The sequence below is a fragment of the Coregonus clupeaformis genome, chromosome 5, assembly GCF_020615455.1.
Source record: "Coregonus clupeaformis isolate EN_2021a chromosome 5, ASM2061545v1, whole genome shotgun sequence".
Taxonomy (NCBI): Eukaryota; Metazoa; Chordata; class Actinopteri; order Salmoniformes; family Salmonidae; genus Coregonus; species Coregonus clupeaformis.
Window position 1 is genome coordinate 41556009 of NC_059196.1, and position 13985 is coordinate 41569993.

Here is a 13985-nt window from a genome sequence, read left to right on the forward strand (position 1 = left end):
AGTTTGGACACACCTACTCATTCAAGGGTTTTTCTTTATTTTTACTATTTTCTACATTGTAGAATAATAGTGACAACATCAACACTATGAAATAACACATATGGGATCATGTAGTAACCAAAAAAGTGTTAAACAAATCAACATATATTTTATATTTGAGATTCTTCAAAGTAGCCACTCTTTGCCTTGATGACAGCTTTGCACACTCTTGGCATTCTATCAAGCAGCTTCATGAGGTAGTCACCTGAAATGCTTTTACAACAGTCTTGGAGGAGTTCCCACATATGCTGAGCACTTGTTGGCTGCTTTTCCTTCACTCTGCGGTCCAACTCATCCCAAACCATCTCAATCAGTTTGAGGTCGGGTGATTGTGGAGGCCAGGTCATCTGATGCAGCACTCCATCACTCTCCTTTGTCAAATAGCCCTTACACAGCCTGCAGGTGTGTTTTGGGTCATTGTCCTGTTGAAAAACAAATGATAGTCCCACTAAGCGCAAACCAGATGGTTTGGGTTAAGTTGGACCACAGAGTGAAGGGAAAGCAGCCAACAAGTGCTCAGCATATGTGGGAACTCCTTCAAGACTGTTGGAAAAGCATTCCAGGTGACTACCTCATGAAGCTGCTTGAGAGAATGCCGAGAGAATGCCAAGAGTGTGCAAAGCTGTCATCAAGCAAAGGGTGGCTACTTTGAAGAATCTAAAATCTAAAATATATTTTTGGTTACTACATGATTCCATATGTGTTATTTCATAGTGTTGATGTCTTCACTATTATTCTACAATGTAGAAAATAGTACAAATAAAGAAAAACACTTGAATGTCCAAACTTTTGACTGGTACTGTAGGTACAGTGGCTTGCGAAAGTATTCACCCCCCTTGGCATTTTTCCTATTTTGTTGCCTTACAACCTGGAATTAAAATGGATTTTTGGGGGGTTTGTATCATTTGATTTACACAACATGCCTACCACTTTGAAGATGCAAAATATTTTTGGGGGTGAAACAAACAATAAATAAGACAAAAAAACTGAAAACTTGAGCGTGCAGAACTATTCACCCCCAATACTTTGTAGAGCCACCCTTTGCAGCAATTACAGCTGCAAGTCTCTTGGGGTATGTCTCTATAAGCTTGGCACATCTAGCCACTGGGATTTGTGCCCATTCTTCAAGGCAAAACTGCTCCAGCTCCTTCAAGATGGATGGGTTCCTCTGGTGTACAGCAATCTTTAAGTCATACCACAGATTCTCAATTGGATTGAGGTCTGGGCTTTGATTATGCCATTCCAATACATTTAAATGTTTCCCCTTAAACCACTTGAGTATTGCTTTAGCAGTATGCTTAGGGTCATTGTCCTGCTGGAAGGTGAACCTCCGTCCCAGTCTCAAATCTCTGGAAGACTGAAACAGGTTTCCTTCAAGAATTTCCCTGTATTTAGCGCCATCCATCATTCCTTCAATTCTGACCAGTTTCCCAGTCCCTGCCAATGAAAAACATCCCCACACCATGATGCTGCCACCACCATGCTTCACTGTGGGGATGGTGTTCTCGGGGTGATGAGAGGTGTTGGGTTTGCGCCAGACATAGGATTTTCCTTGATGGCCAAAAAGCTCAATTTTAGTCTCATCTGACCAGAGTACCTTCTTCCATATGTTTGGGGAGTCTCCCACATGGCTTTTGGCGAATACCAAACGTGTTTGCTTATTTTTTTCTTTAAGCAATGGCCACTTTTCTTTTCTGGCCACTCTTCCGCAAAGCCCAGCTCTGTGGAGTGTACATCTTAAAGTGGTCCTATGGACAGATACTTCAATCTCCGCTGTTGAGCTTTGCAGCTCCTTCAGGGTTATCTTTGGTCTCTTTGTTGCCTCTCTGATTAATGCCCTCCTTGCCTGTTCCGTGAGTTTTGGTGGGCGGCCCTCTCTTGGCAGGTTTGTTGTGGTGCCAGATTCTTTCAATTTTTTTATAATGGATTTAATGGTGCTCCGTGTGATGTTCAAAGTTTCTGATATTTTTTTATAACCCAACCCTGATCTGTACTTCTCTACAACTTTGTCCCTGACCTGTTTGGAGAGCTCCTTGGTCTTCATGGTGCCGCTTGCTTGGTGGTGCCCCTTCTTTGTGGCGTTGCAGACTCTGGGGTCTTTCAGAAGAGGTGTATATATATATTGAGATCATGTGGCAGATCATGTGACACTTAGATTGCACACAGGTGGACTTTATTAAACTAATTATGTGACTTCTGAAGGTAATTGGTTGCACCAGATCTTATTTAGGGGCTTCATAGCAAAGGGGGTGAATACATATGCACGCACACTTTTCCGTTATTTATTTTTTAGAATTTCTTTTAACAAGTTCTTTTTTTCATTTCACTTCACCAATTTGGACTATTTTTTTTTTGTATGTGCATTACATGAAATCCAAATAAAAATCCATTTAAATTACAGGTTGTAATGCAACACAATAGGAAAAATGCCAAGGGGGATGAATTCTTTTTGCAAGGCACTGTATAGGCCTTTTTACATACAAGTTATTTTGTACAGAGTTTAATGCAATAACAGATCCACAGGTTATCTTACACTTACTTCTCGCTCGCTCGCACACACACACCCGTACACGCACACACACACACACTTTTTACAGGTTATTTTACATGACGAAGTTCTTTGGTGTAGAACTCCAACATGGGGACGGAACGTTTGATTATGCTGCTGTTTGAAAGCTGGATGACTGATTGATTGATTGATTATTTTGTTTCATTTATTATCTTTATCGCTTTAACTAAACCTCACAGCTAAATCAATGACATCAAAAACAAGTTTCCAGGACAAATATAGTTAGAATGGTATTCGATTGAAGCAGTCCATTTCTTACTTGTAACAAGCCAACGCAATGTGTGTTTGTGTGTGAGAGAGAGAGAGAAATGGGGTTGGGGACTAGAGTGGTGACAGACAGATAGGATCCTAAGGTTATTGCTCTAAAGACATAGAATGACGTAGAGATCTAGCAATGTAAGTTTACTAACAGTATCAGTTGAGAAAATAACAGAATAAAAACTTGTATTGAAAATGAGCATCCCTCTCTCACTCTCTCTCCCTCTGCCACTCCCTTCTTCCTAAATCCATGGACGTATTGATGTGTGATGCTGGTGTTTAGCAAGAGAGGGATGCAGTGTGGGGTGGGGGGGGTTCGAAACATATGAAAGGCCCTTAAATACAGAGACTTGAGTGTAGACGAGTGATACTTGACTGTTCTACCCAAAACACACCACAATCCCAACCCCCCCCGGCATACTTCATATCCACACCTTGGTTAGTAGAGTTGGTGGATGGAGGGGGGGGGGTGGATGGATGGATGGTAGAGTTGGTGGATGGTGGGGAGGGGGGTGGATGGATGGATGGATGGATGCATTTCCGTGCTGCTTTCTTATGTCCATGGTTTAGTGTTGAGGGACGGGCTGGGAAGTGGATGCATTCAACTAACTGAAAGAGAAAATGTCCAAACATCCCAATGGTTCAGGTGCAAGCTGGAGCGAAACAACATAGGCTTCCCACAATGACTGATTTGGGAGTCACACATATCACTGTGGGGAGCATCAGAGCTGCAGACCTCGTTCCATTTCCCTGTGTGTTCAGCCAGCTCCCATGTTGTGTATGTCTGTATTGTTCTAGTGAAGAAGGCACTGAGTTGTGAGCGCTGTTGATAATAGCACAATACCTGCCATGCCCAGACTGACAGCCAGCCTTGGTATCCATGGTTACAGTATTCTGTGTTCTACAAGCAGAATGCTTTAGTTTTAGAGTCGCTAGATGATTCTATTATTGTCTGTTCTTGTTGTTTACACTCCTCCTCCTCCTCTTCTCTCTACCTTCAAAGTCTGATTCGTGGTGGGGTTGAAGGGTAAAGGGTGGCTGCCCTTGGTAACAACAGGTTGTAGTTGGTGCAGCGAGGAGTGTCTGTTTCTAGATGGAAAAGTGAGGGGGGTTGTTAAGAGGACTGAGTCCTGGTTTGGGGTAGGAGGGTATTGTCATCCCTATAAGCTTGTCTCCCATTTAAATATGGCTGTAGGGTTAGAGTTGTGTGTGTGTATGCTGATGACTGTGTGTATTGGGAGCCTATAGGCTGGTCTCTCGCAGGAACATGGTACCAATGCTGTAGGACACTTTCCTCAGGGGAGCTGGGGGGGCGGAGCGAGAGCTGGTCAGGGAGGCGTGGCTATGGGAAGTCCCCCCCTCCAGGAAGTAGCATGTTCCTGGGATATCCTTCGGAAAATTATCAGGAAGCTCCAACCGGGAACGAGGGACGAAAGAGAAAGAGCAATCGTCTTTCAGCAGCCTGGAGAGAGGGAGAGAGGGAGAGAGATTTTAAAACTCAAGTGTGGTATATTTGGGGATTTCTCCAAACAGCAGTGACTCTCCAGGGAGTGATGCAGCCTTGTTCAGAATGAGATAAGGCCAATAACAAACACAGGCATTATTCACAAGCTACAGGTGTGTGTTTCTGCTGAAGGGGGGTATGTACACACACACACACACACACACACACACACACACACACTTTGATCCACACACACAAACACAAGCAAGCAATCGCACAGTGTTTATTAACCACCTTTCATACACACACACACACACACACACACACACCAGGTTGATTTAAATCTGCAACAATTAGCCCTCTTTGTGTCGTGCGAATAATGAGTGATTCTGAGGAGAGAACGTCCTTGACTGCAAAAATAGAGGTTTCCAAGGCAACGCTTTAGACACCAGAGAGAACGGACACCCAGAGAGAGAGAGAGAGAGAGAGAGAGAGAGAGAGAGAGAGAGAGAGAACACTAAGATCATCTCTCATCTCAAAGTGTTTGACTCAACATCAGAGTCACTGTGTGTGTGTGTGTGTGTGTGTGTGTGTGTGTGTGCGCACACGTGCGGGTGTGTGCTTGCCTGCATGCTTGCGGGCGTGTGTTTATGACGTATCACAAATGCAGTGACTGGATGTAACCGTTTCTTACTCAAATGTCCTTAGAGACTGAAAGCTGCTCTATTGCCATTCATTCTCCCCCTCACATACACATACACACACGCACACACACATACACACACACACACACACAGGTGTACTCTTGTGTATGTGCATTACATGAAATCCAAATAAAAATCCATTACATGAAATCCAAATAAAAATCCATTTAAATTACAGGTTGTAATGCAACACAATAGGAAAAATGCCAAGGGGGATGAATTCTTTTTGCAAGGCACTGTATAGGCCTTTTTACATACAAGTTATTTTGTACAGAGTTTAATGCAATAACAGATCCACAGGTTATCTTACACTTACTTCTCGCTCGCTCGCACACACACACCCGTACACGCACACACACACACACTTTTTACAGGTTATTTTACATGACGAAGTTCTTTGGTGTAGAACTCCAACATGGGACGGAACGTTTGATTATGCTGCTGTTTGAAAGCTGGATGACTGATTGATTGATTGATTATTTTGTTTCATTTATTATCTTTATCGCTTTAACTAAACCTCACAGCTAAATCAATGACATCAAAAACAAGTTTCCAGGACAAATATAGTTAGAATGGTATTCGATTGAAGCAGTCCATTTCTTACTTGTAACAAGCCAACGCAATGTGTGTTTTTGTGTGAGAGAGAGAGAGAAATGGGGTTGGGGACTAGAGTGGTGACAGACAGATCGGATCCTAAGGTTATTGCTCTAAAGACATAGAATGACGTAGAGATCTAGCAACGTAAGTTTACTAACAGTATCAGTTGAGAAAATAACAGAATAAAAACTTGTATTGAAAATGAGCATCCCTCTCTCACTCTCTCTCCCTCTGCCACTCCCTTACACACACGCACACACACACACATACACACACACACACAGGTGTACTCACCGGTATGTGGTTGGGCTGACGTTGATGCATCGAGGGTGGCTCCCAGACTCAAACTTGCTAGCCAGTGTGACATTGTTGCCAAACAGACAGTACCTGGGCATCCTCACCCCGACCACCCCCGCCAACACTGAGCCCGTATGGATACCTATACGCAGCTGAAGGACGGAGAGAGGGAGGGAGAGTAGGGGGTAGGGGGAGAAGTAGAGAGAGAAAGATATGTCAGTTGAACACTGACCAGTGAGGGACAGTAGAAACTGTTTCAGTAAAGGGCTAAGCTATAACACACTGTTGGAGTTATTAACATAACAAAACAGACGTATACACTGAGTATACCAAACATTAAGAACACCTTCCTAATATTGAGTTAGCTTTCACCTGGATTCACCTGGTCAGTCTATGTCATGGAAGGAGTTTATAAGTATATTATTATAGCTGTGATTCAAATGTGATCATCCCACTTCAAACCCACTCCACTGTAGGTCTGACAAAAAACACAAACATAATCTCTAATGATCCACTTCAGTATCTCATCTCCACGGTTACTAACACCACTGAGTGCATGCCAGCACACCAATGTGGGTAACCTTGGCAATGAGAGAGAGAGAGAGAGAGAGAGACCATAGCCTCGACATCACAGCAGGACAGATAAATTAAGAACCCCAAGCCCAGGGACCCTGCCTCCTCCTAGCACCCCCCCTGTCAGCCCCCCCGATAGCCCTCCTGACAACCCCTCCACACCCACTGAGGACACACACAAGCCACAGATTGTACTCCTTATGGATTCAAATGGGAAATATATACAAGAAAATAAACTTTTTCCCAAACACACAGTGTCTAAACTCTGGTGTCCAAACACCCAGCGCGTCCTAGACCTTCTGTCTGAGGACCAACTAGGGTCACCCAGCCACATAATAATACACACAGGCACAAACAACCTGAGAGCATAGCAGGAAAGGGTGGCCACAGCACTCAAGGGAGTGATTGAAAAAGCTTCTTCTACTTTCCCCAACGCACAAATGGTTATCTCCACCCTGCTACCACAAAAATACTTCCACCCTGCTACCATACAGCGGGTAAACGCAAGTATTTCCCATGACTGTGCCTTAAAACCAAATGTTTCCTGGCCCACCACTCCACCCTGGACTTGAACAGCCTTTACGACCAGGTCCACCTATACAAGGCAGCAGTGCCCACCTTCGCCAGGACCCTGAAGGACATCGCCCTCAACCAAAGTCCCAACACCTCACATAGGAGCAACAGATAATAATAATATTTATAATATAATATAATAATAATATAATAATAATAACAATATAATATAATATGCCATTTAGCAGACGCTTTTATCCAAAGCGACTTACAGTCATGCGTGCATACATTTTTACGTATGGGTGGTCCCGGGGATCGAACCCACTACCCTGGCGTTACAAGCGCCATGCTCTACCAATTGAGCTACAGAGGACCGTTGACCAACGGACAACCCGCCCAGACCAGCGAGCCACTCTCCCAGACCTGCGGGACTCACCCCCGGACCTACACCTAGAGGACCCACACCGAGAGGACCTACATCCAGACCACAGCACCACCAGCCACATCCACACACCCACCCCAACCAATCAATATCCCCCCAAACAACCATGCACACACCATATAGGCCCCCTCAGATCAGACCTATGGCCTTCCTGCCCACCCCATGTCCCCCACTCCCGCAAAGAGGGCCTCAACATGAAAGTCACACATACGCCCAGGCCGTGAGCAGGCAAACAGGCCCAACCCCCACTCTTACACTAGCCCAAGCCAATGGCATGTATCAGATGCTCAGCAGGTTCTGCTCAAACTTACTGGTCTGAGGCCAAACCACACAACTAACAACATTGGACACTTTATGGAACACAAAGCCTTCACTATCTCATCCTGGAATATCCAAGGCCTGAGGTCATCTGCTTTTGGCCTAAAGAGCAGGAACCTGGACTTCACCAAAGAAATTAGAAATACAGACATTGTCATCCTACAAGAAACATGGTATAGAGGAGATGGACCCACTGGTTTCCCTCTAGGTTACAGAGAGCTGGTAGTCCCATCCACCAAACTACCAGGTGTGAAACAGGGAAGGGACTCAGGGGGTATGCTAATTTGGCATAGAGCAGACCTAACTCACTCTTTTAAATTAATCAAAACAGGAACATTTTACATTTGGCTAGAAATGTTTAAGGAAATTATCTCAACAGAGAAAAATGTCCTCCTGTGTGCTACATACAGTGGGGAGAACAAGTATTTGATACACTGCCGATTTTGCAGGATTTCCTACTTATAACGCATGTAGAGGTCTGTAATTTTTATCATAGGTACACTTCAACTGTGAGAGGCGGAATCTAAAACAAAAATCCAGATAATCACATTGTATGATTTTTAAGTAATTAATTTGCATTTTATTGCATGATATAAGTATTTGATCACCTACCAACCAGTAAGAATTCCGGCTCTCACAGACCTGTTAGTTTTTCATTAAGAAGCCCTCCTGTTCTCCACTCATTACCTGTATTAACTGCACCTGTTTGAACTCGTTACCTGTATAAAAGACACCTGTCCTCAATCAAACAGACTCCAACCTCTCCACAATGGCCAAGACCAGAGAGCTGTGTAAGGACATCAGGGATAAAATTGTAGACCTGCACAAGGCTGGGATGGGCTACAGGACAATAGGCAAGCAGCTTGGTGAGAAGGCAACAACTGTTGGCACAATTATTAGAAAATGGAAGAAGTTCAAGATGATGGTCAATCATCCTCGGTCTGGGGCTCCATGCAAGATCTCACCTCGTGGGGCATCAATTATCATGAGGAAGGTGAGGGATCAGCCCAGAACTACACGGCAGGACCTGGTCAATGACCTGAAGAGAGCTGGGACCACAGTCTCAAAGAAAACCATTAGTAACACACTACGCCGTCATGGATTAAAATCCTGCAGCGCACGCAAGGTCCCCCTGCTCAAGCCAGCGCATGTCCAGGCCCGTCTGAAGTTTGCCAATGACCATCTGGATGATCCAGAGGAGGAATGGGAGAAGGTCATGTGGTCTGATGAGACAAAAATAGAGCTTTTTGGTCTAAACTCCACTCGCCGTGTTTGGAGGAAGAACAAGGATGAGTACAACTCCAAGAACACCATCCCAAACGTGAAGCATGGAGATGGAAACATCATTCTTTGGGGATGCTTTTCTGCAAAGGGGACAAGACGACTGCACCGTATTGAGGGGAGGATGGATGGGGCCATGTATCGCGAGATCTTGGCCAACAACCTCCTTCCCTCAGTAAGAGCATTGAAGATGGGTCGTGGCTGGGTCTTCCAGTATGACAACGACCCGAAACACAGCCAGGGCAACTAAGGAGTGGCGCCGTAAGAAGCATCTCAAGGTCCTAGAGTGGCCTAGCCAGTCTCCAGACCTGAACCCAATAGAAAATCTTTGGAGGGAGCTGAAAGTCCGTTTTGCCCAGCGACAGCCCCGAAACCTGAAGGATCTGGAGAAGGTCTGTATGGAGGAGTGGGCCAAAATCCCTGCTGCAGTGTGTGCAAACCTGGTCAAGACCTACAGGAAACGTATGATCTCTGTAATTGCAAACAAAGGTTTCTGTACCAAATATTAAGTTCTGCTTTTCTGATGTATCAAATACTTATGTCATGCAATGAAATGCAAATTAATTACTTAAAAATCATACAATGTGATTTTCTGGATTTTTGTTTTAGATTCCGTCTCTCACAGTTGAAGTGTACCTATGATAAAAATTACAGCACTCTACATGCTTTGTAAGTAGGAAAACCTGCAAAATCGGCAGTGTATCAAATACTTGTTCTCCCCACTGTATATCCCCCCACTAGATTCCCCATACTTTAATGAAGACAGCTTCTCCTTCCTAGAGGGGTAGATCAATCATTTCTAGGCCCAGGGACATTTACTAGTCTGTGGTGACCTAAATGCCAGAACTGGACAAGAACCTGACACTCTCAGCACACAGGGGGACAAACACCTACCTGGAGGTGACAGCAATCCTTTCCCCATTTGCCATCCTAGACACAACTACAACAACATAACCAACAAAAACGGGTCACAACTCCGGCAGCTATGTCGCACTCTAGGTCTGTACATAGTCAATGGTAGGCTTCGAGGGGACTCCTACGGTAGGTACACCTATAGCTCATCTCTTGGCAGTAGTACTGTAGACTACTTTATCACCGACCTCAACCCAGAGTCTCTCAGAGCGTTCACAGTCAGCCCACTGACAGCCCTATCAGATTACAGCAAAATCACAATCTACTTGAATGGCGCAAGAATCAACCATGAGGCATCGAAGCCGAACAAACTGCATAATATTAAGAAATGCTATAGATGGAAGGAGGGTAATGTAGAAACCTACCAAAAAACTATTGGGCAACAACAAATCCAATCCCTCCTAGACAACTTCCTGGACAAAATGTTTTCCTGCAATAGTGAAGGTGTAAACTTAGGAGCAGGAAGCATGAACAATATATCAGCTAACATATCACATTTTAATTCAGGCAGAAAACCTAAGACAACTAACAATGAGAAATGGTTTGATGAAGAATGTAAGAAAGAAAGTGAGAAACCTATCCAACCAAAAGCACAGAGAACCAGAATACCTTAGCTTACACCTTCACTATGGTGAAACACTAAAACAGTACAAAAATACACTAAGAAAAAAGAAGGAACAGCATGAGTGGAGACAAATTTGACCCCAATAATTACAGTGGAATATGCTTCAGCAGCAATCTAGGAAAAATCCTCTGCAGTATCATCAACAGCAGGCTCCAACATTTCCTCAATGAAAACAATGTCCTCAGCAGACTCCAACATTTCCTCAATGAAAACAATGTCCTGAGCAAATGTCAATAACAAAATACCATACGAAAGACCATGTGTACACCCCGCACACCCTTATTGACAAACAAACAAAACAAAACAAAAGCAAAGTCTTCTCATACGTTGTTGATTTAAAAAAAGCTTTTGACTCAATTTGGCATGAAGGTCTGCTATACAAATTGATGGAAAGCGGTGTTGGGGGAAAGCATATGACATTACAAAATCAATGTACACAAACAACAAATGTGCAGTTAAAATTGTCTATAAACACACATATTTCTTTCCTCAGGGCCGTGGGGTGAGACAGGGATGCAGCTTAAGTCCCACCCTCTTCAACATACAGTACCAGTCAAGTTTGGACACACCTACTCATTCCAGGGTTTTTCTTTATTTTTACTATTTTCTACATTGTAGAATAATAGTGAAGACATCAAAACTATGAAATAACACATATGGATTCATGTAGAAACCAAGAAAGTGTTAAAGAAATCAAAATATATTTTATATTTGAGATTCTTCAAAGTAGCCACCCTTTGCCTTGATGACAGCTTTGCACACCCTTGGCATTCTCTCAACCAGCTTCATGAGGTAGTCACCTGGAATGCATTTCAATTAACAGGTGTGCCTTGTTAAAAGTTAATTTGTGGAATTTATTTCCTTCTTAATGCGTTTGAGCCAATCAGTTGTGTTGTGACAAGGTAGGGTTGGTATACAGAACATAGCCCTATTTGGTAAAAGACCAAGTCCATATTATGGCAAGAACAGCTCAAATAAGCAAGATACATGACAGTCCATCATTACTTTAAGACATGAAGGTCAGTCAATATGGAACATTTCAAGAACTTTGAAAGTTTCTTCAAGTGCAGTCGCAAAAACCATCAAGCGCTATGATGAAACTGGCTGTCATGAGGACCGCCACAGGAAAGGAAGACCCAGAGTTACCTCTGCTGCAGAGGATAAGTTCATTAGAGTTACCAGCCTCAGAAATCGGCATTTATCTGCACCTCAGATTGCAGCCCAAATAAATGCTTCACAGAGTTCAAGTAACAGACACATCTCAACATCAACTGTTCAGAGGAGACTGCGTGAATCAGGCCTTCATGGTCGAATTGCTGCAAAGAAACCACTACTAAAGGACACCAATAAGAAGAAGAGACTTGCTTGGGCCAAGAAACACAAGCAATGGACATTAGACCGGTGGAAATCGGTCCTTTAGTCTGATGAGTCCAAATTGGAGATATTTGGTTCCAACCACAATGTCTTTGTGAGACGCAGAATACGTGAACAGATTATCTCTGCATGTGTGGTTCCCACCGTAAAGCATGGAGGAGGAGGTGTGATGGTGTGGGGGTGCTTTGCTGGTGACACTGTCTGTGATTTATTTAGAATTCAAGGCACACTTAACCAGCATGGCTACCACAGCATTCTGCAGCAATACGCCATCCCATCTGGTTTGTGCTTAGTGGGACTATCATTTGTTTTTCAACAGGACAATGACCCAAAACACACCTGTAGGCTGTGTAAGGGCTATTTGACCAAGGAGAGTGATGGAATGCTGCATCAGATGACCTGGCCTCCACAATCACCTGACCTCAACCCAATTGAGATGGTTTGGGATGAGTTGGACCGCAGAGTAAAGGAAAAGCAGCCATCAAGTGCTCAGCATATGTGGGAACTCCTTCAAGACTGTTGGAAAAGCATTCCTCATGAAGCTGGTTGAGAGAATGCCAAGAGTGTGCAAAGCTGTCATCAAGGCAAAGGGTGGCTACTTTGAAGAATCTCAAATATAAAATATATTTAGATTAGTTTAACACTCTCTGGGGTTACTACATGATTCCATATGTGTTATTTCATAGTTTTGATGTCTTCACTATTATTCTACAATGCAGAAAATAGTAAACATAAAGAAAAGCCTTGAATGAGTAGGTGTGTCCAAACCTTTGACTGGTACTGTATATATCAATGAATTGGCAAGGGAACTAGAACAGTCCGCAGCACCCGGCCTAACCCTACTGGACTCAGATATCAAATGTCTACTGTCTACTGGTGATCTGGTGCTTCTGTCCCAACCAAGGAGGGCCGACAGCAGCACCTAGATCTTCTGCACAGATTCTGTCAGAATTGGGCCCTGACAGTGAATCTCAGTAAGACAAAAATAATGGTGTTCCAAAAAAGGTCCAGTAGCCAAGACAACCCTAGAGCACACAAATAACTATACCTATCTCAGCCTAAACATCAACACCACAGGTAACTTCCATAAGGCTGTGAATGATCTGAGAGACAAGGCAAGAAGGGCCTTCTATGCCATCAAAAGGAACATAAAACTCAACATCCCAATTAGGATCTGGCTAAAAATACTTCAATCAGTTATCGAACCCATTGCCCTCTATGGTTGTGAGGTCTGGGGTCCACTCGCCAACCAAGAATTCACAAAATGGGACAAACACCCAATTGAGACTCTGCATGCATATACTTTGAATAAAACGCAAAAACCCAAACAATGCATGCAGAGCAGAATCAGGACTATACCCGCTAGTTATCAAAATCCAGAAAAGAGCTGTTAAACCACCTAAAAAGGAAGCGATGCCCACACATTCCACCACAAAGCCCTGACCTACAGAGAGATGAACCTAGAGAAGAGTCCCCTCAGCCAGCTGGTTCTGGGGCCCTGTTCACAAATACAAAAAGACCCCACAGAGCCCCAGGACAGAAACACATTTAGACCCAACCAAATTATGAGAAAGCAAAAAGATAACTATTTGACACACTGGAAATAATCAACCAAAAAACAGATACAATTGTAAAGCTATCTGGCCCTAAACAGAGTACACAGTGGCAGAATACCTGACCACTGTGACTGACCCCAAACTAAGAAAATCCTTGAATATGTACAGACTCAGTGAGCATAGCCTTCCTATTGAGAGAGGCCACGATAGGCAGACCTGGCTCTCAAGAGAAGACAGGCTATGTGCCCACTGCCCACAAAATGAGGTGGAAACTGAGCTACACTTCCTAACCTCCTGCCAAATGTATGACCACATTAGATACACATATTTCCCACAGATCACACCCACAAAGAATTTGAAAACAAATCAAACATTGATAAACTCACATATCTGTTTGGCAAAATACTGCAGTGTGCAATCACAGCAGCAAGATTTGTGGCCCTTTGCCATTAAAAAGGGCAACCAGTGGAGCACAAACAACAT

The 13985-nt window shown here is 43.7% G+C and overlaps 1 protein-coding gene across 2 annotated transcripts in view; it reads right to left on the reverse strand.

Annotated features, from left to right (window-relative positions):
* Positions 1 to 2686: 2686 nt before the first annotated feature.
* Positions 2687 to 13985, reverse strand: part of LOC123484307 (guanylate cyclase soluble subunit alpha-2-like) — a 49585-nt gene continuing 38286 nt past the window's right edge. For both annotated transcript variants that reach the window (XM_045214504.1, XM_045214500.1), the window contains exons 8-9: positions 5906 to 6060; positions 2687 to 4328 (exon numbers count right to left, since the gene is read on the reverse strand). In XM_045214504.1, coding sequence (XP_045070439.1) covers positions 4109 to 4328; positions 5906 to 6060 — 375 coding nt within the window. In that variant the 3' untranslated portion in view covers positions 2687 to 4108. The remainder of the gene's footprint in view (positions 4329 to 5905; positions 6061 to 13985) is intronic.